Raw genomic sequence first — 22,731 nt, 5'->3', positions numbered from 1 at the left:
CAAACAGGAACAATAATATGGAATAAAAGAACAAACATAAAAAATCCAATACACCACACCACCACATTGCGCTGACGGTGATGGTGATGTGAGTGCAGAGTTTGGATCAGCCAAGAGCGCAATGTGGTGGTGTGGTGTATTTGATTCCATAATGGCGGGGTCGTCGCTACTTCTTCTAAACATAAAAAAACAACAGCAACCGTACACATCAACATACTCTATATTTAAAGGGTATGACATCATCATCATCATCATCATGACTGTATGACCATCCACACATGGATAGAAGCTGGCACTACTGTACAAGTACAAATTTTCGTTTGGAATTAACTTTTAAGTTTGTTCCACACGTAAGTAATAATATAATACTGTTTTTTCTGCACGTTCGGGGTGACAGACCTCGACCAAAAACGAAATTATTTAGTGCGTATTATAAACAAGCCTGCTGCTGGAGTGATCTAACAAAAGATTTCGTGAACGAAAATTTGTACTTTCTACAGTACATTGTAGAGCCCAGGGAGTCGTAAAATACCGGTATTTTACGACTCCCTGGTAGAGCCTGACCGCGCGCGATCATGTGTACGGTGTGTGTGTGCATGCCTATGCTACTCGAGTACATACTACAGACTGTGCTGGCCAAAGAAATCCAACCTCATGAATAGAAATAGCTACTCACACTGTGTACTGGTCTGCGCAGTATATCGCGTTGCTACTTTAGTCATGAGGGTGGATTTCTTTGGCCAGCATTGCGGTATGCGTCGCACACCACACACGCACGTGCATGCACGCCCACCACACAAACACACACACACGCACAAACCATCGCACAAGAACTGCACTGAAGCAGAAACGAGGACTGTTGGCTGACGGACGAGAATAGAAAGGATCAGTTTCTTATGAGACGTGAGAGAACGATCAGATATTTGTTCGTGGACCTGATCGTAGAAACAGTGCTCATAAAATAAGGGTCTTTTCGATAATTTTGCCATTTCCATTTTATAACCGCAATCAATAAAACTAGCTGAACCGACATTTGTGTACTTTATTCATGCAATGTAAAAACGGTGGAGACGATGTGCTTATCAAATTATTGTCTCCTCGCCGTGTGTTGAAATATTTCCATTTTAACTCCGGAGAATCTTGTTACTGGCCTAAGACTAAGAGAGAAAGGAAAATAGGAGCGGGGAGACACAATGCACGTACTCTATGTACATCATCAACAAGGGAAATTTCATAATACGATCCGGATTTGAAGGAGAAAGGGAGAAATCGATTGAAAACGACAGTGAACCGGTACGCGGTGATCAATAGATAAATTAAAATTTATTTTATGTGTCCAGTTTTTTTTTCTGAAAAAAACCTCCTAATTCAAAGACCAAATATGGCGTCCGAGATAGGCTCTAAGCAATGCTGAGAAGGGAACACATGCTATGGATGTCGCATGGCATGAGAATACTAGTAGGGATGTCACGTGGCACGAGAAAGCAAACACCTCCAAGTTATACACAACAGTCGGACCATAGAAAACAACGCAATACAAACAAACAAGACAAGTGCACATGAATTGGTGTATGTACAAGGCTGCATCACGGCTGAACACTGCCAGCTCGATCGACACAGCACTAGTCGTCACGACAACAAAACGCAAATGACATTGGCCCTGGGCAGAAAGCACGCTGTAATTTTCTCAACTGCGGGGAAATTTAGAACGTATGCACAAACGGTACGACCTCGGGATAGGATCGGCCAGGTTACAGACCAATTACTAAACAATACCACACGCATACGTGTGTGTGTTGTGCGTTGTTGTTGTTGGTGGCGGTGTTGTCGTCTGTGTGTGTACGTGTGCGGGGAGGAAATAAACAGGGTGCATGTGCAACACTTCCGGTGTGCATGGTTACGACAGCTAGATGCACCAGCTACTACGGCAACTCGCTAACTGGGTGTACGGAAAACTAGAATTTACAAACATCGCCACTACGCATAGCTGCCATGCACCAAAGAACAACGGGAAACTAACCGTCTGGCATGCAGAGAACACACCAGGAGACAGCAGTGGCTGTAGGGCGGTGAGGTGTAGGAGGAAAGGTTGCCCTGGGTTGCACCATTCACTTATCTTCTTGCAGCAGGTCAACTTCTACTCACCCTCAGTGCAGTCACGACCGGGGAGTAGTAAAATACCGGTATATTTCTACTCCCTGGCCACTGCATATCTTGCTTGAAGCCGATAGTGCCAGGTTGTCGAGATGGCACACACACCCGTACACCCGGCCGGCGTTGGGAGTTCAGTGAAGGCCGTTCTTGCGATCCACGGGCACCGTACGTTGCCGTGTCTCCTGGTCTGCAGCGCCACCACCGCTGACGGCCGGCGGCTGTCCGTTGGGACGTTGCTTGGTGACAACTGGCTCGTCCTCGTTTTCGTCAAGCACGCCGTCTCCCTCGTCGTCGCTGCGGCTGTCCCCACCGACCTGTCCCTCGCGGAACGCCCTCGTCACCACTTGTATGATCATGTACGACCAGAAGATGTGAAGGAAGAAGAGTGTGATGAGCAACGCCAGGAACGCGTACTTGAACGGCCATGGGCCCATTGCCTGCTCGCTCTCCACCTGTACGTTGTACACACACACGTATGCACACACATTTACACGCGCACGCACGCACGCAGACATGCATGGATACACACACAAGTCTCCCTCGATTTAGGCCTGTGGAGAATCCATAAATACAAAATACAAGTGAAACAACACACATGCAGTTGACAGAGAGAGTGTGTGTGGTGTGTGTGGTGTGTGTGTGTGTGTGTGTGTGTGTGTGTGTGTGTGTGTGTTTCGAGGTCCCGGTGTGTACAGCCTGTCAGCGTACTTTCAAGTCTACTGCTGGCCTCAAGCGCCATCGCTGTGGACCCCGCCCGAAGCGCCCTACAGTGACTGATCGCCAGCACTTTGAACATCGTTGCCGAGTCTGTAATCAACGCCAGTTTCGGAGGCGACAAGACCTGGAGCGCCATTGGAAGCACTGCCTACCTCTCCCCTAACCTCTCTGACAGTACCTCCCTTCTGGGAGCGGCGTGGCCATTTCTGGCAGCTGTCAATAGTAGTAGTAGTAGTAGTAGTAGTAGTAGTAGTAGTAGTAGTAGTAGTAGTAGTAGTAGTAGTAGTGTGTGTGTGTGTGTGTGTGTGTGTGTGTGTGTGTGTGTGTGTGTGTGTGTGTGTGTGTGTGTGTGTGTGTGTGTGTGTGTGTGTGAGTGTGTTCATGGACAGGTGGTGGAAAATGTTTCCTCCTTCGTTTATCTGGGTTCTGTCATCACTCCGGATGCGCGTTCTGCAGGAGACGTTTCGAGGCGTTTGTCACTCGCCTCGCGTGCCTTTGGATCGCTCCAGGATGTATTTGCTCATCGTGATCTTTCACTCCATGTGAAGCGCCGATTGTATAACGCCTGTGTGATGACAGTGTTACTGTACGCTTCGGAGTGCTGGTGCCCTTTGCAGGGTGACCTCCGGCGCCTCGATAGCTTCCACCACCAATGCATCCGTAGCATCTTGTGTGTTTTGCGAACACAACAGTGGGAGGAACGCATCACCAATGAGCAGCTCCGAGAGATGTGGGGTGATCCATCGCTATTGGCCTCCCGGCTTCGGAAGCGGAGGCTTGAATGGCTTGGCCATGTGGCCCGCATGGCGGATTTTCGTGTGCCCAAGCAGCTGTTGTTTGGTTTCCTACCGTCGCCTCGGCCTGCGTGTGGTCCCCGTCGTCGCTGGAGGGATGTGATTTCGGCTGATCTTCGGCACATCGGCATTGGACATCTGGCTTGGTATGGGATTGCTCAGGATCGGTCTGCCTGGCGGGTGTTTGCCGTTGGGCCGAGCCTCGGCGGTCCTTCCCATGACCAATCTCTACGGGTGGACTGTCTTATCTGCCACCGTTCGTTTCGTCGGCCAGGTGACAAAGCAAGACACAAGTGTAGCGCAGAGCGAAGTCTCCCCATCCAGGATCAGCGTGGCACTGTGCAGTGTGGTACATGCAGGAGGTGGTTTCACTCTCGTGGTGGCTTGCGTGTACATCATTGTTTGCCCCTGGAACTATCGGAAGCGTCTGCGCCGGCATCACCTATTCCGCTCAACGTCCCAGCTTCTCTCTTGTGTGTGACACGCAATCGGCAATTCAAGTCAGTGTCTGGTTTCAGATGTCACAAGTGCGACCGTGGCCATCGAGCAACCGAGTCTGATAGAGCGCCGTATGGTATTCGCTGTTCTCGCTGCAACCGTCAGTTCCGTCGACAGAGTGACCTGAGTCGTCATCTCCGTTTCTGCTCCTGACAATGACTCTGGCTCCTTTTGGAGTGGTGTGGCCCTTGTGGCAACCAAGCTACAGTAGTAGTAGTAGTGTGTGTGTGTGTGTGTGTGTGTGTGTGTGTGTGTGTGTGTGTATGTGTGCGCACACGTATGTACATGCGAACATGCTTGCAAGCACACAAACGTACGCATAAACAAATACACAAACACACACACACACGCACACGCACACCTTGGTCCTTGGTAACACTGCCATCAAATGGTCACGTGTCCCCTGTGCACGGGGTCGACAGCACTGAGTTCAGCATTGGATCCAGAAACGCCGCTCTACTTCCTGGACAGGAAATTAGCACAGCTATGCAGGTCGAAACCACGGGATGACTTGCAGCAGCGACTGCAGCCGAGACAATGCGCTCTGCAGCAGGGCAGGGCAACCCGCTGTTACCGGACACGCACACACGCACACACACACACGCACGCACGCACGCACGCACACACACACACACACACACAAACACACACAGAAATCCCAAAACTGCTAGATGTACTTACCCAGACGGAGTAGATGAGGAAGCGAGGATAGACATACAGACGGGTGATCCAGAAACTGATGGCAAAGATGACGAAGCACACCTCAACGGCAATCTGCGCCCACGTCCGACCACCGTCACTTCTGGCTTTGACTCGTGTGTACCCTAGAGCCTGTATGAATGCAACACACAGCCATGCAACACACAGCCATGCAACACACAGCCATGCAACACACAGCCATGCAACACACAGCCATGCAACACACAGTCATGCAGAATACGTACATGTACAGCAGCAGACTGGGATTGAGATGCTGCACAACGTGACCCGGCACACCGTGATCGAGTACTTCTTGGAGCAATCACTTTTTACAGATATGTACATGGGAGACTCAGTGGAGGGCGTTCAGGTTGGTTGGAACTCTGCGTTTCATGCCGCTAGGCAATCATCAGACAACTGACATCAAGAGTAGATAAACAAGAGTGTGCAACTCGCGGATGGGTTGGCCGACGGCGGAATTTTTGTTGACGTTATCTTTTCGAAGACGCACGCGCTGCGAGTCTTTTGGAAAGTTTTCCCTCGTGCACTTGGCCAGGCTTTACACTACAAGGTCGGTGCCCAGCACGTGTGCTCCCACACTGCTCTGCGGCAAGATGCGCGTTTCTCTGAGAAAAGGTGACGTCAACAAAAAATTCCGCCGTGGGCGGGGGTATATGCAGATTGTGCAGGAGAGATCCGGAGTTGCACACTCTTGTTGACATGTATAGCAGCAAATGTTGGGATACACAATGGGCAAAATGTTGGGATGACCGTTTGGATGAGCGGAGCATGTATACGCACACTGCCCCGTGCGATGCATTCATTGACTGCTGATTGGCTGCTGGAGTTGGAAGCAACATGGCTGTCTGTTCTTGTCGTACGCTAGCCTGTCAGATCTACACTCACATGACCAGTGTGCTTGCTCAATGCCCTGGTGCATGGTGACTGTGACAGCTACAGTCGCGCTCGGTGAAATCCGACCCAATGTGCAAAACTGGCACCCTGGACAAGTTTCGATTACATCATAGTATTTGCGCATGTGTACGTCCAGCCGCAGTCGTACCACTTCGGGGGCGTCCAGGGCCCTGTAAGTCGACGGTGCCAAATATGCCCCCTCACGGCTGTTTCGCAGTGGCCACTCGTCAAGATGGCGGCAAATCTGCGAGTACAAACATTTCGACTTTGCCTATGTGCGCGGCGGATGCGAATCTCGCACGTGCAGATTCAGGCATGCAAAATCTAGCCTTCTAGCAGTTCTGGAGGTAGCAAGTGTGTAGGCACGACCTTTTCTGAGAGAGACTGTGGCTCTTTTCATCCCAACATTTTACTCGCCACGCTCTCCCTCCCAGCTTGTTGATACGAGTATCTGCTACCGAGTAGAAGTCTCCATTTTCACAGTAGGCCAGGCAAAATCGCAACGTTGAAATACATTGCTCTCTTGGTTATTTGGTCCTTTGAGGTGTTGATGTGGTCGTTGTGTACAACTCAAAGTGACAAACTTGAGACCCCCACGCCACAAAGTTTCGTTTGGCTGTTCAATGAAAGGACGTATGGAAGCAGGGATAAAAACTATAGTGGCTGCCGGCAAAACTCCTAGTAATGTAAGAAACGGGGGTGTGACTTTGGTAATTCCAAGGAGAATGTATGCACAGCCATTCCACAACGAAGACAAAACTACGACCTCAAAAACACTCCGATTTTCAAACAAACGACGCAGAAAAGAAGACGTGGACGCAGTGTTCCCGTGTGGTCTTCAAAACACCTAATTTTACTTCGATAGCGGCTGGTTCAGGGCAAATTCAGGCCCAAATCGACAGCGTTTTACCGTTAAATTTCTCCCAAAACACGAGGAAATGTACGGTAGATCCAAATGCGTACGCATTTGGCGTACGAGGACGACAGGCCAGAGTTCATGCACTGCAAACACCCGTGCCCTGGGTCGGATTTCATCAAGCGCGACTGCAGTACTGTAGCCTGTGGAAGGGGCTGGTGTTGTTGCTGTTTGCACCACGGGGCTGTCGGAACCCGGTCCAGTTGGCATGGTTGTCACCGGACCACCAAAACTGGCCCGGGTCACCCCCTGGGATTCGTCTTAATCCGGGGAGAAAAATTCTGGTTCATGCATACAATCATTCACCCATGGGTTGTTACCGCACCAACCCTGGCTCAGGTCCCCTCCCCCCCCCCCCCCCCCGGATTCGTCTATATCCGGGGAGAAAAATTCTGGGTATCATCGATCATGCATACATGCATCCATGCATGCAGCGTCCCCGGTGTGTGCACCGCTCGCAGAGCGCACTGAGACAGTAACTGGTCAGCAATCGGCAGCGGCAATGACCCTCGGCAGATTGAAGGACACAGGAGACGACAAGGACCTTTAGCCCGCATTCACACTAATTGAAAAAGTACGTTATAGACCATTTTTCAGGCCATTCTCCTTGGCAACCTGGGTAATTTGGCGCGAAAATATAAAAGTTACCTGAAAGGTTTCCGCAACTCTGGTACCCCTGTACAAGGCAACTTTTTTTCTTTCAAGCAGAAGTCGACAGCAGGAAACTGTATATTTCTTGCAGAGTATCTTCCAATACGCTGAAGGATCTGTTCACCGATGATCTAGAGTGTCGGCTCATTGAGCTCTGGCCAGTCTGGGGCGAATACCAGCGGACGAACAGTGGTACCATGCTGAAGCGATCTGTCGCAGAGCGTCAGATCGCATCCAAACTCAATGATTATGTCCAGCACCTCGGCAGCAAGGATGTCGTGTTCACGGCGCCGAGTGTGCACAGCAAGGTGGACAACTTGAAAACAAAGGCCCGAGATCACTACAAGAGATATAGGAAAAAACGGAAACCGATTCTCCTTTGGGCAACCCTGGCCAAGATTCTGCCTACGACTTGCAGACTGCTTTTGCCACATGGATAAATTTCAAGTTGTGGCACAGCACGTTCAAGTGACACACTCGTTATGACTTCTGGTAGGAAGTCAAACGTGTGCAAGAGGCCCTGGACGTGTAGATATGCCAGCCCTGCCCAGATGGAAACGGCGTCCAGGTCGCCTGGCTGATGACGGAGAAGGAGAGGCCTACAAGTACTTCCCGTCCTCAGCCATGGATCTGTACCGGCAGCTGTACTTTGAAGCCATGGATCTGATAATGTCATGCATACGAGATCACTGTAACCAGAAAGGGTACCAGGCGTAAAGTACCTTCGAAGGGCTTTTGTTGAATGCAGCGACTGGAAAGCCATTCGATGATGAGCTGAGTAAAGTTGGTGGGCTCTACAAAGATGATTTTGATGTTCCAAGGTTTCAAGATCAACTGTCCTTGCTGCGAAGTCCGTTCGCTCGCGGTAGTGAAACTCCTATCCTTGAGTCATTGTGCAAGTTCTTCAAGGAACGATCTGAAGCAAAGGAGGTGTTGTCTGAAGTCTGCATGCTCCTGAAGTTGGTGTTGGTCATGGCAGCTACAAATGCTACCAGCGGATTTTGCAAAAACTCCGGGGGGGGAGGAGGAGGAGGAGGAGGAGGAGGAGGAGGAGGAGGAGGAGGAGGAGGAGGAGGAGGAGGAGGAGGAGGAGGAGGAGGAGGAGGAGGATAGCCCCCGGACCCCACTCGTACCGGACCAACTGCGCCCGCCTTTTGGCGGGCCTGGTCCGTCACTTTATCCTGGCTTCTGTGTTTATGTCCTGTCTGACCCAGTGACGGTCACCACTGATTTACGAATACACTGGAGGATGTACCCAGTGTGCTGACAGTGCTCAACACCGCGGACGCCATTTCCTCTGGTGAGGCTCTGAGAAGCCGAAACCGGTCAGGTAAAAAAAATGAATCAGGTGCTTTGTTGTGTCGGGGTTTAGTCCTTCCCAGCACCGAACAACCAGGGCAAGCAGGGCAAGCAGGGGTAAATTGTGTGAGTTCATGCATGAAATTCAGAGTAGTGACAAATTAGTCTTGCTTGCCCGCCTTGTTGTCCTGTGTAGTATAGTGATGTATGCACATGCTGTTCCTGCCTGGCCACCTTTCCTGGCCACCTTTCCTGGCCACTGTCACCTACTTATGGTATGGGCAGTCTATTTTCTGGCAACCCAGCACCATAGCTGTGTGACATGTTTTTTTCATATAAGGAGGCAGACATGCCTGTTTGTTGTACGACTTTAATGAGTTTAAATAAATCCAACCAACCAACCAACATGCCTACCGTGCATTGCATACCTAGCTGTACAGTGGTATTGCTGAAACATGTGAAATCTAACCGGCTTGTGGGTAACGCAGAGTCTGCATTCTGCATACTGTAAGTAAAAATATTGTCGGCGCACATTTATTTTCGGCTACTTTCGGCCTCATCATATTTCATACTGACCAACCACCACAATCTCAATCCCTTGACAAGACATGCAGAATCCCTGGATGGCACGAAAACAAGTGAAAAAGAGCTTTTTCCCGCCAGAAAAACGTTCGACTCTGCAGCTGTGCGTACAGCACAGATCGACCCTGTACTAGGCTGTAGTGCAGTTTGATCAGTCGGCACCCGCCTGTCACTTTGTCAGTGCAGATCTTGCATGGTCAGGTCTTCAAAGTGCTGTGCACAGTTCGAAGTGCGAATGAGCACCGTACATACCTTTGAAAAAAGTTCAAAAAACCGGGACATTCGGGGAGAAACCATGGAGTTTTCAGGAAAATCCTGTATCAGACAAAACTTTGGTTTTTCCGGGAGTTTGCTTGAAATCCCCGGGACCCCGGGAGCAGTGTTGATTTTCCGGGATTTTCCCGGGAAAAACGGGAGGGTTGGCCAGTATGATATTTGGCCGAAATTTTGCTGCAGCCGAAATTTTGTTTTGCAATGTTCAATGTGACAGTGTATACAGGCAGCAGCAGCAGCAGTACAGGCCGACAATGTGTCGACTTATAGTAGTGCATTCACGTGTAATGTTACACCCATGTAGCCACGTTGCTGCTACACGCGTGGAGTTGGATTTTACTTTGCCCCCCCCCCTGTAAGCGCACACACACACACACACACACACGGGTGCATACACACACACACACACACGGGTGCATACACACACACACACACACACACACACACACACACACACACACACGAGCACGTACCTTTGCCAGCTCCAGCCAGGGATCCGCAATGTCGTGCACGAACATGATGAGAGAGCCGATGGCGATGTGCTTGCAGATGAACGAGAACGTGATCAGCGCCAGCGTAGCGATGTGATGGATGAGCATCTCCCAGAAGTCCTTGCGTTTCGTGTCGGTAAAGTGCGACACGGTCAGCGACGTGTAGTACGCAAGTTCCAGCATGTAGTACCAGAACACTCTGGTTGGGATGCCCTCGTGGGGATAGTTGGTCCAGCATTTGTACGTGTCCATGATATACTCCGTGTCCTTCAGCGCCCACACGCCAAACACCAGAAGAGATGCATAGCCCAGGAATCGCCAGCTGGCCTCCTGGAATTTGGGCATTTTGCCACGGTCCGCCGACGCTTTTCTGCGCTTTAGCCAGCGCATAACTCGCTCCTCCGTCCAGCCAAGAGCGGCAGCAGCGCTCTGAACGTGCTCGCGACTCGGCCGTTTGGCGGACTTGTACAACTCCTCGCACGCCCTGTTCGCTGGCGGTGGTGCGGGAGGCGCCGAGCTCACCCCCAGCATCAGTCCAAGCGGCGAGAACAGAATACGATCCAGCAGCGCGCGCACCATCAGTGCGAGCACAGTGAATAGCGCCACGTACTGGAAATGCCAGAACTGCGGCTTCAAACTGCCATTGGACTCATCGTGCAGGCCGCTCCAGGTATAGTTGGGCCCAAGCCACAGTCGCTCATCCAGGGTCAAGACGCCAATAGCTATGTCCACCGCGCTCAAGCCAGCAGCAGCCATGATGCAGGCTAGTGTAACGAAGCGTCGCTTGCAAAGAAACTAAAGCACTTCTTGCAGCGAACAGAACCGTGAGTACTGCACTAGCTGAACTGAAGTTGAACTGCCCTGTACTCTCGATCTCGCCTTCACTCACTCCCACTTTCACTCCTTGGAACATCTACGAATAAGTACGATCGATGTTGGGACTCTTTTTATTTTTTTTGAGCATTTTCACTTGATCTAAAGTAAAGATCTGGCCATCAAGCACCGCGTGCATGCACGGTGTCAGCAGCACGCGACTGCACTGAGTCTGTGCGTGCGTGACTAGACTGGCCTGCTGGTATGGGTGTCGTGTAGATCTACGTCTGGTCGACCGGTCATGGGTTGACAGAAGAACCCCTGTGCGCAAGCTGTGCTTCGCCTAGTGCTAGCATGCTAGCGACGCTTCTGGTGTGCAAATGACCAAAACCCGCTTCCCGCCCTATCTGAGTATGTAGCCAGCTTTTATCCGTGTTTTTTTGACGCGTGACTTGCGCTCAGTTGCTTGTTCCCGCGCTGATTATGCAATGAGCGACTGGTCGTGGACCCATTTTGTGGCACTCGGGTCACGTCAGCACACCCGCGATGAATGCAGAAACCTGTTCAGTGCGTATGCGTGTCTGTATGTCTATCTGTCTGTCAGTGTGTGTGTGCGTGTGTGTGTATGCGCGTATGTGTGTACATGTGCATGGTATGCGACGCCGGGTGCGCAGACACGCGTGCGTGTTTGTGTGTGTGAGCGCGCGCGCGCGCGCGTGTGTGTGTACGCTGTATGGTTCGCGCGGCAAACAGACAAGAGTCCGTGGCGAGGCTGAACGGAACCAAGTGCTCTGAACTGTCAGCAGTCATGTGTGAAGTAAAGAGAGTCATGGCATAAGCATTGTACTTTGTAGCAGCTCGACGCTCACTCCGCTGCTCTCAGCTTCGTCTCTCAGCTTCGTCTCTCAGGTGACGGGTTTCATGGCATGCCGTACTCCAAGTCCAAACAACTTGCCATTGCTGTAGCTTGTTTTGGTTCAACTTCAAGGATCCAGGGCACTACACTGTACACATCACCACTTGCACTGTCACCTAGCGTGATCTGCGCGGATAATACTACTAGTATTCAAGAGTTTTTAGTGCATACCGCGAGGGTATGTGTCGCAAGGGCCTAGGGCGAGGGGACAAGCAGACAGGTCGTGTGTCACGATAGACCATGGCACGGTAGATAACATTGTGTATTATTTTGTGATCACAAGAAGAGTATGACTGGAGACTGTGTTAGTAATACTAATACTAGTACTAGTAGTAGACATGTACAATTTTATTTACAAAGGCAGAAGAGAACAGAGACAACCGGCTAGATCATTGTTGTTTATATGCTGCGTTTTGTGTGTACATATAGCAAAGCTCTGTTCTCTTCTGGCTTTGTGCCTGTGTGGTATTGCTCCATCCGGCTTGTGGTGTTGAGCACTAGACTAGTGCACTCTAGCTAGTCTAGGCAATATCTGGGGGGGGGGGGGGGGGGGGCGCAGTGTCTGCTCCAGCGCCGGGTGAGCCGGGTAATCCACCCGGTTGGGCGGCGCTTGGACCCGGTTGAAAATATAGTACCGGGTCACCTGTGACCCGGTTGGTACTTTACACTTTCGACCTTTGAAAGGACTGACTACATGGCTTGTACATGACATTGTATGTGTCAGATACTTCTTCTAATTCGTAATTTTCTAATTCCCGTATGTCACGGGATTGTCGCCTTGGAGTTGACCAATGACAGATCAAACAGCGCGGACTGGAAAGCGCGATCCTGCCTGCTCAAAGTCAAAGCCGCAGGTGATGCCTGATGGAACTGGATCCACTGCCCGTCGTCAAGTGACGACGGGCAGGAACGGATTCCACTGCCCGTCGTCAAGTGACGACGGACAGGAACGGATTCCACTGCCCGTCGTCAAGTGACGACGGGCAGGAACGGATTCCACTGCCCGTCGTCACTTGACGACGGGCAGTAGCCACTGGACTGACTCTCTACTTCATGGTCTTTCATTGGTTTACTAATATTAGTAATAAAATAACTACAAAAGTCTAAAGCAGAAGAGCGACTGGTTGCAACTACAACTGTCATCATGGCGCTCCAACATTTGATCTGTAACTGGGAGAAAAGAAGCCCCTTTGTTGAACGATATTGGCGATGTGAATGAGCTCCTCCGTAAAGTTGTTATTGAGGAAGAGACTGAAACTTGCGGAGTGACCGAGTCGCTCGCGAAGGAGATCTTGGACGAGCCGGATGAGCCTCAACCAAAGCGCGCAATGCTCAGCAACCTGCAGGACCCGCGCAATTTGCCGAGGTTTCCGATCAAGACGTGGGAAAAATCCGTAGGAACAGAACAGCCAGAATGCCCGAGGGCCGATGCCCATTCGACAATGTCAATGGCACCACGAGAAAAAAAGCACTATGGACTACTACAAAAAAACTGTACCAGAAAACAATCACAAAACACAATGCAGCGCAGGTGTGTCTGTCATGCATCTCTTTATTTGGCTTGGGTGCACACGGGAAACACGTTCCAGTCACTCATACTCGGCCAGTACCGCTGTTCATCCAGCCCTTGCCGCTATCGCGGCGCGGGCTGGATTCCGCGGTACTGCCCTCGTGCTCGTGCAGGAACCTGTACATCTTGTCCTCTCTTTTCTAAATGCGGCTCGCCTTTAACGTACATGTGTACCCGGCTCCGACCCGGTTGAACGCGCCAGGTACACGTGTACCCGGCTGTCCTACAAAATTAATTACAATCCTACAAGCGCTGTAGAGCAGACGTACACTGATTTATGTTGATTGAGAGACTCACCTCCTCACCTCCTCTCCCCTGATTCACTTGTGACTGTGAGGTCTGCATCTGCCATTAGTGTAGTGTGCAAGGTGAAAAGGCATAGTGGTGGCCTGCGGAAGCGAAGGATAGCTTGTGTGTTTCTGAACATTCAAGTGATGCTAACGCGGATCCCGCGAATATTATAATATTTACATGTATGTGTAGTGGAGCGGTGCTGTACTGCTGTACTGTGCTGTACTGTATACAGCTGCATAGGGAATGTGTAGACTGTTGACTGCTTCGCTGTTTACATGACTGTGCATACTTCTCTGCCACTGCTGTTGCTTCTGCCCTCAACTGGCTCAAGTAATAGTTAGTTCTGATCTGGGGATCGGGGATGGGCCGGCCTGGCGAAGTGCCACTCGAGCTCGGCGTGCACGTGTGTGTGTGTGTGTGTGTGTATGTGTGTGGTGTTTGTGTGTGTGTGGTGTGTGTGTGGTGTGGTGTGGTGTGTGTGTGTATGTGCATAAAAAAAATGAAAAATGAAAATAGGGATGGCCAGAAAAAGTCACTTCAATCAGCTGTGTGGTGTATACCAGGCTAAAATAATTAGTGGCGGTCATCAGCCTTGCAAGCTGTTGAATGGTGTAATAATCTGATGGTTCTGTGGTATTCAGTAAAAAACCCTAGCACAAGTTGCTGTTCGCTATCATGGGTTCCGCGATGGGCAGGTCTGAGGTCTGAGGTGTACAGTGCGCATAGCTGTCCGCTATCATTGCTTCCGCGATGGGCAGGTCTGAGGTTTGAGGTATGCGTGCGTATGTGTGTGTGGTATCTAGTGGATTTGCATATTTCCGTGTTTCTCTTGCCACGGGCGTGTACCGGTACATGATGTGTGTAGATGAGTCTCGCGCGTGTATGTGTGTGCGTGTCTGTTAGCACGTCTCTGGTTCTGTATGTGTATGTGAATGTACGCGACTCTGGCGCCATGCGTGCGGATGGTACCGTACACCCTGCATACAGCCGGCGCAGGTGTCAAGCGGTTGCAGACAAACACTTCACACACTCAGTCAAGGAACTACCCGCGCTCTTGACCTTTTCGAGGCGCTTTTGTCTTTAGTCCGTGCGGCCACTAGAAGGCCAGTATGGCACTATGGGGCCATCAAGCCTGCACCGTTATCCACATCATGTGACAAGCTATCAAGAGGGCTGCGTCCCACACGCCTGTGTGTGGATTCACAGGAAGTGTGAGTTTCGAAGTCCGAAGAAAAAATTAATGTTGAACGGTCTCTGCATGCTGGGATGACAGCTAGATACTGGACCATTGCTCAGTGACAGTGGTTAGAGCATTGCTGGCCTCAAGCAAGCGAAGGTCTGGGGCCTGGTACGAGTCCTGGGGGTGACAGTCAATTTTGTCTTCAGACTTTTCCCGTTTCCCTCAAACCAACTTAGTAGCAGTGGCGAGGCTTCCTGCATGCAGCTTCATTCATAGGAAAAAAAAGGTTTCAGAGCAGACTCTCTCTTCCCATTTACTCTGCAAAACTCGAACTCATTTCTCAATCAATGTTTTACCCTCAAACCAATAAGTAAAGGTACACCAGTAAACTGTAGTATTTACTCTTGATATCATCATGGAATCATGGCTAGCCTACCGGTCATCATGATTATTATTCCTAACACTGCATCGCTTCAGTACAGTATCCATGAACAGAGTCCAGTCTAGTCTCGCTCCTCACGCCCTTTTGCTGTTGTATACTTTATTTATAGTGGAAATCAAAACAGGCATAATGCCTAATATTAGTAATAACAAAGGCGCTGACGCCTGTTGGGAATTCCCTAGTAAAAGAAGAATAAAATTATTATAAGAAATAAAATAACAATGGACCTACTGTGAATAAAATTTTAACCTGTGGTAAAGTAGAGATAGGAAACGGGAAGAAAGAAAACGGAAGGTAACGGTTGGTTGTAACGAACAGATATCAATCCAGTGGGCTATGGAAAACCTACGTGGCTGATAATAATATACTGTCGTGTGCTGTGTGGCTCGGCTACGTACCCGTTGGCTGTCCGTGTACCACTCAGACTGTTATGTAGTGTGTTAGCAAACAAGACAGAGACATCATCCTACATTCGCGGAAGTCACTATTATTCAGTGGAGACAATACTTGGATGAAGAAGAACGGAAGGGGACTATTCGACGTCACGATGGGATGCTTCGACGGTGCCGAAGTATGCGAGCTAGTTGGGACGTATGCACTGTCTAAGATTGCACACGAAATCAACAGCAGTGACGTCGGACTGTACCGCGATGACGGCCTAGCAGTGCTACGAGACGTGACAGGCAGCGAAGCAGATCGAATGAGGAAGACAGTCTGCAAGATATTCAACAACCTCGGACTACGACTAACCATCGACACCGGTATGAAGGTTGTGAATTTTCTGGACGTGACGCTGAACCTAGCAGACGGAACATATCGTCCGTATAGAAAACCAAACGATACACCGGTCTATGTCCACAGCCAATCGAACCATCCGCCAACAATCATCAAGCAAATACCGAAAGCTATTAGTAGGCGGCTAACCGATATTTCATCAAACCAAGATGCGTTCAGAGAAGCCGCACCGCTATACAACAGCGCGCTTAGGAACAGTGGCTATGCCGAAGGACTAGAGTACTTGGAAGAGAGAGACAAGGATTCAAGCAAGAAAAAGAAAAACAGGCGGCGGAATATCATCTGGTACAACCCGCCATTCAGCAAGACAGTGGCCACAAACATCGGACAGAGATTCTTGCGACTAATCGAAATACACTTCCCCGCCGGATCCAGACTACACAAGATCTTCAACCGGAATACAGTTAAAGTAAGCTATAGTTGTATGCCGAATATGTCTGCAATGGTCAAGTCACACAACAACTCAGTTAAACGGAAAAGTGGAAACAACGATGGACAGCCCAAGGAAACTGCAGAGACAAAGCGCAGTGTCCGATGGACGGCAACTGCCAAATCAGCTCTATTGTGTACAAGGCAACCGTCCAAATAACAGGAGAGGACAGACAGAAGGAGTATATCGGCCTTACGGAGCCAGAATTCAAGAAGAGATACGGCAACCATCTGACATCATTCAGACATGAGAGACATGAGAAGAGCACAGAACTATCAAAGTGTGTCTGGAACATGAAGCGTCAAAACAGCGAGTACAGTCTTGGTTGGTCAGTTATCGCCCAGACTCCAGGTTACAGTAACATAACCAAGCGCTGTCCTCTGTGCCTAAGAGAGAAGCTGGAGATCCTTCAGGCGGACAAGCGTGTCAACATCAACAAAAGATCGGAGCTAGTTAGCAAGTGCAGGCATGAAAATAAGTACTTCCTCTCAAAATTCTCACCATCAGCCGTCACATAACCTTCTCACCACTCGCAGTCGCAGGTGATGTGCTGCTCATAATTACCGAATTGTCCTTCTTCTTGCCTCCCTAAGAAGAACATGTGGTCGCATGAGCCTAGGCCTAAAGTGTATTCTGTTTTTTTTGCGCCTATTTTTGCACCCCATCAACCAACTCACGCATTTTTACAATTACACCATCAGCCCGGATCATCCATTCGCGCTTTGATCCAAGCTTGCAGCCTATATCAATCTTATCTCCTGAAAATTGTAGTCAAGTTGCTGTCTGATGATCGGTTAAAACCGTGAAACTCAGAGTTACAGAAGAAACGCTTTTCGTCCCTCTCAAGTGTGTGTACTGTGTATACTAATAATTTAGTGTGTTCCTTCAGCCTTGCAAGCTGTTGGATGGTGCAATCCCAGCACGATGTTTTCACTCTTTTCTATTTTGACATTCTCTTTCTTTACGGAGTTGTTGTTGCTGTTGATTTTGCTACTCTTTCGTTTTCCCTCCCCTTACTTATATTTATCGCCGTGGTTGGCAATCACCCACTCTCTTTTAAAACATTGGCCGGTGCTTCCACCGAGTCTTGAGATGTTGTGATACAGATAAATGTGCTACGGCTCAGTCTGCTGTAGCATCGCTATCATCGACTCCGGCGATAGGCGTCAAATGAAGAAAAGGTCAAAAGGTGTGTTGTGCATTTCGGCTACCTACCGTTGAACGTCGTTGACTGTCCATGTCCATGGTGCATCACTCCGACTGTAGGATAGTGGTCATGTATACAGTAAAACCTGTCAAGGCAACCACTCGCATTAGGCGACCACTCGCATTAGGCGACCACTCGCATTAGGCGACCACTCGCATTAGGCGACCACTCGCATTAGGCGACCACATTCCTTCTCCGTTTTTTCTTTCCTTCCAGTTGCATCTTCCTTTCTGCTCTGTTTTTATTTCTCTTTTCGTTCGTCCCTCTTGATATTTGTACTTTGTACTGTTGAGGCAACGAACTGAAATAATAAAAACCAAACCACCTGTCCTAGAATTCCACTCAAACCAAGGATCAAGGGATGCTATTTCCAGTCGAATGACCCTGAATAAGGAGACCACATTTTGAAGGTCCCTTGAGCGGTCGTCTTAGACAGGATTCAGTCCGATTCACAGTACAGTAAAACATGTCAAGGCGACCACTCGCATAAGGCGACCACCTGTCCCAGAAGACGACCGAAACCAGGATCAAGGGATGCCAGTCAAATGACCCTGAATACGGAGACCACCTGGTAACAGAGACCACATTTGGAAGGTCCCTTGAGAGGTCATCTAATCTTAGGCCGGATCCGGCACTGTACAGTGGTTTAGTGTCTTCTCATTGCCAGTAGTGCCACGCTGATGCTGGTGTGTGACCACTGACCACTGACACCAGCCAAACTGCCACAGTCACAAACTGATCAGGCCAGGCGGAGGAACTCTACTGCCCGTACTACTGGAGCCGAGCAGTCGTTGCAGATATTTCCCTGTAGCCAGTGTAGGCGTGTGTTGAGTTTCGGAGCTACAATTTTTTGTAGGGATCTACAGTGATCTAGGGAGGGCCCGAAAATGCTTGCGCATATTTTCGCATATTTTGTCCTTTTGACTCAAGATCGCACCAAATCTAGCATATCGTACCAAATGTAGCATCTTTTGCTATACAAGGAGCAAAGGATTCGCGTATCAGTTCTGGTGATCTGCGGGATCCAATAAGTTGTTCAGGGCACGATGACGCGTCGGTGTTAGACACAGACAGGGAGTAGTGTGCGTGTGTATGGCGCGCGCGTGTGTGTGTGTGTAGAAAGAATGTGCAGCCCCCCCCCCCCCCCCCCCCCAAGTCTGGATCGAGCTTTGCGATCCATTTGTGGTCACCACTTGCCCGAGCTGCGTAGACCTACCCTCAGGCTCGGGAGTCGACCACTTGACAATCGACTATACAAAGGTACAATGATTATGTCATGTAAGTATAGCAGTCATCAGGTCATGAAATATGAAAGATGGGCAGTTATACGTGTAGTACTTGACGTTGTACTACTTGCACTAATAGTAATAGTGTAATAGTAGATCTACGGCTTAGAATATTGGCCATCGGCATACCATTCATGTACGCCGCTGATTGAGCTCGGACCATCGACATGGCCTGGCATGGCCCCATTGCTGGAGGCGTTGTCGCACGCGCGGCGCGGCACCGAGTGCACCTAAACCTGGCCACAAAGATCAACACGGACTGACGGAGGAGGCGACGTCGACGCCGTGACACATGTACACGGCGTAACGATATCGCCGTCACAGGAACCAAGACAGTAGTGTGACTTCGCCGACCCTACCAGCACACGTACCGTCTCATGTTTCTCCAGTTCAACCGAAATAAAATTTGTAGCAAAAGCCGCCCATACAGGAAAACAATAATGTGAAAAGAAGTGGTTCTGTTTTTCACGCTCCTTCTGTCCTTGGCATAGCATGGCTTTTATAATGCCGTTACTGGCGTTACTAGCGCTGTTTTCAGGTGCTAGTTGGTGACGAAGCGCTAGAGTGTATCAGACTATCAGCCCCTTGTTAGCGATGCTTGCATCCAGATTGTGCAACGCTACTGACTGTACCAGCCGTGCGTTGTTGCGTGTCCGAAAGCGAAATGCGAAGACTTTAGACAGGAAGGATAATAGAAGCTGACAGAACGGTGACAGAAATGACCCATTTCCCGTCACCACTTCTCAGCCGGCCGGAGGTAGTGCGAACAAACAAAGCGCTCTCAAGAGTCAATGATTTCAGCCAATCGCTCCCGGCAAAAACCCGCAGTTACAATCATTGTACATCGTTCGACGGAAGTGCCTTTACGACGCAGCAGTCTCAACCAGACTGAGAGCTACCGACTTGTGGGGGATAAGAAGGGCGTCCCTTGGCCATCCTATGTGTGCAGAAACTGGCACTTGATTGACTCGCTTCAATAACTTCATTATGCCTTATGGACTGGGCTGGACTGGGGATAGCGAGCTGACAGTAAGTCAATTTGTTACGCTCCGATGATCTTCCACTCATTGCTGACTTTAAACTTTATTGTGCATGTTGATTTCACGATCCCACCTCTGCTGTGTCTGTTTCTCGCTCTGGTGCGCCCGTCACTGGTGTGTGGATCGTTGTTTCAAAGAATGATGTGATGAAGTGGGAATGGAGTGACACAAGCAGCTTTCAGAACATTTTATTGGTCTTGATATGCACGGTATTGCCTACACAGTAAAACCTGTGACTAACGACCACCCTTTGGGGCCAGAGAAAGGAGAAAGCGGTCTTTAGTGGCAGGTGATCCTTAGAGGTTTGCACAGCACAACCATATACATGTATGAATGTCGGACCGTCCGTGCCTGGTGAAGTGGTCTGTAGTACCAGGCTGGCCGCTAGTCACGGTGGTCTTTAGTTACAGGTTCCTCTGTACTACCAGGCTGGCCGCTAGTCACGGTGGTCTTTAGTTACAGGTTCCTCTGTACTACCAGGCTGGCCGCTAGTCACGGTGGTCTTTAGTTACAGGTTCCTCTGTACTACCAGGCTGGCCGCTAGTCACGGTGGTCTTTAGTTACAGGTTTTACTGTAGTACCAGGCTGGCCGCTAGTCACGGTGGTCTTTAGTTACAGGTTTTACTGTAGTACCAGGCTGGTCGCTAGTCACGGTGGTCTTTAGTTACAGGTTTTACTGTATATGGATTGGTGCTGCCCTGTATGCAGGCTCCATTTACCCGTACAGGTCAACCCTCGTTGTTACGACATAGGTTACAAGACAAACTCCATTAGTTCACAACAATCCAAAATCCCCTGCCGCCTGAAACGCGTACATTTACATTGTACGTCCGGATAGTAGATAATACTCGTATAACTTATAGTAAAGAAAAAGGACCAAGGAACTACAAGTTATGCTATAATAATGTCCACTAAACACCACCAGGTACTTGACAATCAGCTAATACGATGACGTTATACGACACTGAACGTCACTAGAGTGACTAGACCAAGGTGCTCAACGTCCGGACACTTTTACAGCGTGTGTGTTTGCCGAGCTGAAACTCACACTAGCAATGATCACTTGCCAGAATCCTGCTCGTGGATGGAAGGTATCTTGTCCAAGTTTGTTTTGAGGCCAGGCTCAATTGAACCAGGCCATTTTTCAATCCGATCTGTTTCTCTGGAGTTCGCTGATTTTTCATATCAAATTTTGGCGTCGCAGAGGATGCTCTAAGTCCGTGCAGCTCAGAGGTGACTCGAAATACACACATATTTCTGCTAATTGCTAACTTGCTATCCCTCGGTTACGACGAAAGTGTCGGAGCGATATGTTTGGCATGTGCCTCACCAATATTCCTTGCAAAAGCGTAGCTTGTTGCTGCAAGGCAAGCTGTTTTTGGTCGGCTCAGAGAAGAAGCAGTTGTGCTGTGAAAACCGCGGGAAACAGTGGTGGAGATCCCAGAAGTGTGAACCTTGCTCCAAGGATTGGTGGTTCTCTGTAAATTCTTCTCCTCTGGCCATTCTCAGCTCGAAGCTGACTCTTGATGATTGAGTGAAGGTCTTGTTAGCAACGCAGCCCCCTCACACTTGCAGAACACAGGGGTTTTATAGTATTGAATATGGAAGAAGTATTCAGACAGGAGAGTAGACAAGAACGAAGACTAGAGAACCACTGGAGCATGCACTCTTCTATACTTGATGGGATCTCATTGCTATGGTGAAGGAGCGGGAAATACTAATAGTGAGTATTGTACTGTCTTAGTACTCAATCTATAAATACACCTATTACAGTCTGTTTGACGCTGTGTCCGTTCGAAATCGGTCGTGGCAAAGTTGATTTTTACATGAAATGTAACCCAATTTTGTATTTCGTATGGACACTCGAAAACCCACTCGCGCAGTATGGGACTTCTGCTTATCGTAGATTCCTGACAATTGGTATGCCAGGAGAACATACTAGAGTGTAAAATATCAGCTCCCGCACGTCTTGGATTGCGCACTCCAACAGCCTTCCAACTTGGAAGGTTCTAACGTTAAGTTATATGAAAGCATAGGAGGGGAAGGCGAGCGCAACCTAGCCAAGCACAAGCTGAGAGTCTCAGCTGTGAAGAGCATTATAGCGTAACTTCCTTCCCTTTTTCTTTACGATAAATTAATCATTGGCTTTCCATCTGCAGGCAAGCATAGTGGGATGGTCTAAGACCATGATCGAGAAACAGAGGGTACCAGGTTCAAGTCCTGCTTGGAAGCGGAAGAATTTTTCCAGCCGTGCTGCGACTCACAGTTAATTGGGAATTCGTGGCCTGGCATGAGGAAAACATGGGTGCAATGACTGGGATCTTCGGTCTTTGACCACTTGCTGGTGAGCTGATCTACTATAGAACCGCAAAGTCTAACGACCAAAAAGTTTTTAACGTTTTTGTAATTTTGGCATGAAACGGTGCAGAAAGTTTAACAATGGCTACCTGGTCACCCACCTGTTTGCACATCTGTACACAGACATCTAAAACCGGGTTCGCGATAACGTTTCTTCGAATAACGAAAAAAAATTGGTCGTGAAAACGTTAGACTTTGTGACTGGTTAGACTTTCCGGTTGTACAGAACTCACCTCCCACCGCTTTAGGAGCTGCATCTGCGCCTTGATCCTTGAAGGGTGGTGGCATTCCTACGGATGCGAAAAACTCGGCCTCCAGCCGAGTCTGACGCGAACCGTGAATGTTTTTTTCCATCTGAGTCTATCCTTGCACACCTGACGAGCCGTCCTTATCTATACGGCGAAACAATCG

General features: G+C 49.4%; 2 protein-coding genes across 2 annotated transcripts in view; both read right to left on the bottom strand.

The window, feature by feature from the left end:
* Nucleotides 1-22,731, bottom strand: part of LOC135825659 (uncharacterized) — a 171,809-nt gene that overhangs the window by 78,202 nt on the left and 70,876 nt on the right. The window lies entirely within an intron of this gene.
* On the bottom strand, nt 840-10,897 carry LOC135826421 (ceramide synthase 6-like). Its single transcript, XM_065339032.1, has 3 exons — nt 9,972-10,897; nt 4,845-4,994; nt 840-2,606 (listed from the first exon to the last, which is right to left on the bottom strand). The coding sequence occupies exons 1-3, from the start codon at nt 10,743-10,745 to the stop codon at nt 2,286-2,288; spliced, it is 1,245 nt and encodes a 414-aa protein (XP_065195104.1). The 5' UTR covers nt 10,746-10,897; the 3' UTR covers nt 840-2,285.

This window comes from Sycon ciliatum, chromosome 10 (assembly GCF_964019385.1).
Source record: "Sycon ciliatum chromosome 10, ocSycCili1.1, whole genome shotgun sequence".
NCBI classification, from domain to species: Eukaryota; Metazoa; Porifera; class Calcarea; order Leucosolenida; family Sycettidae; genus Sycon; species Sycon ciliatum.
Note: the sequence above shows the minus strand (reverse complement) of the source record. Positions and strands in the feature narration are given on the sequence as shown.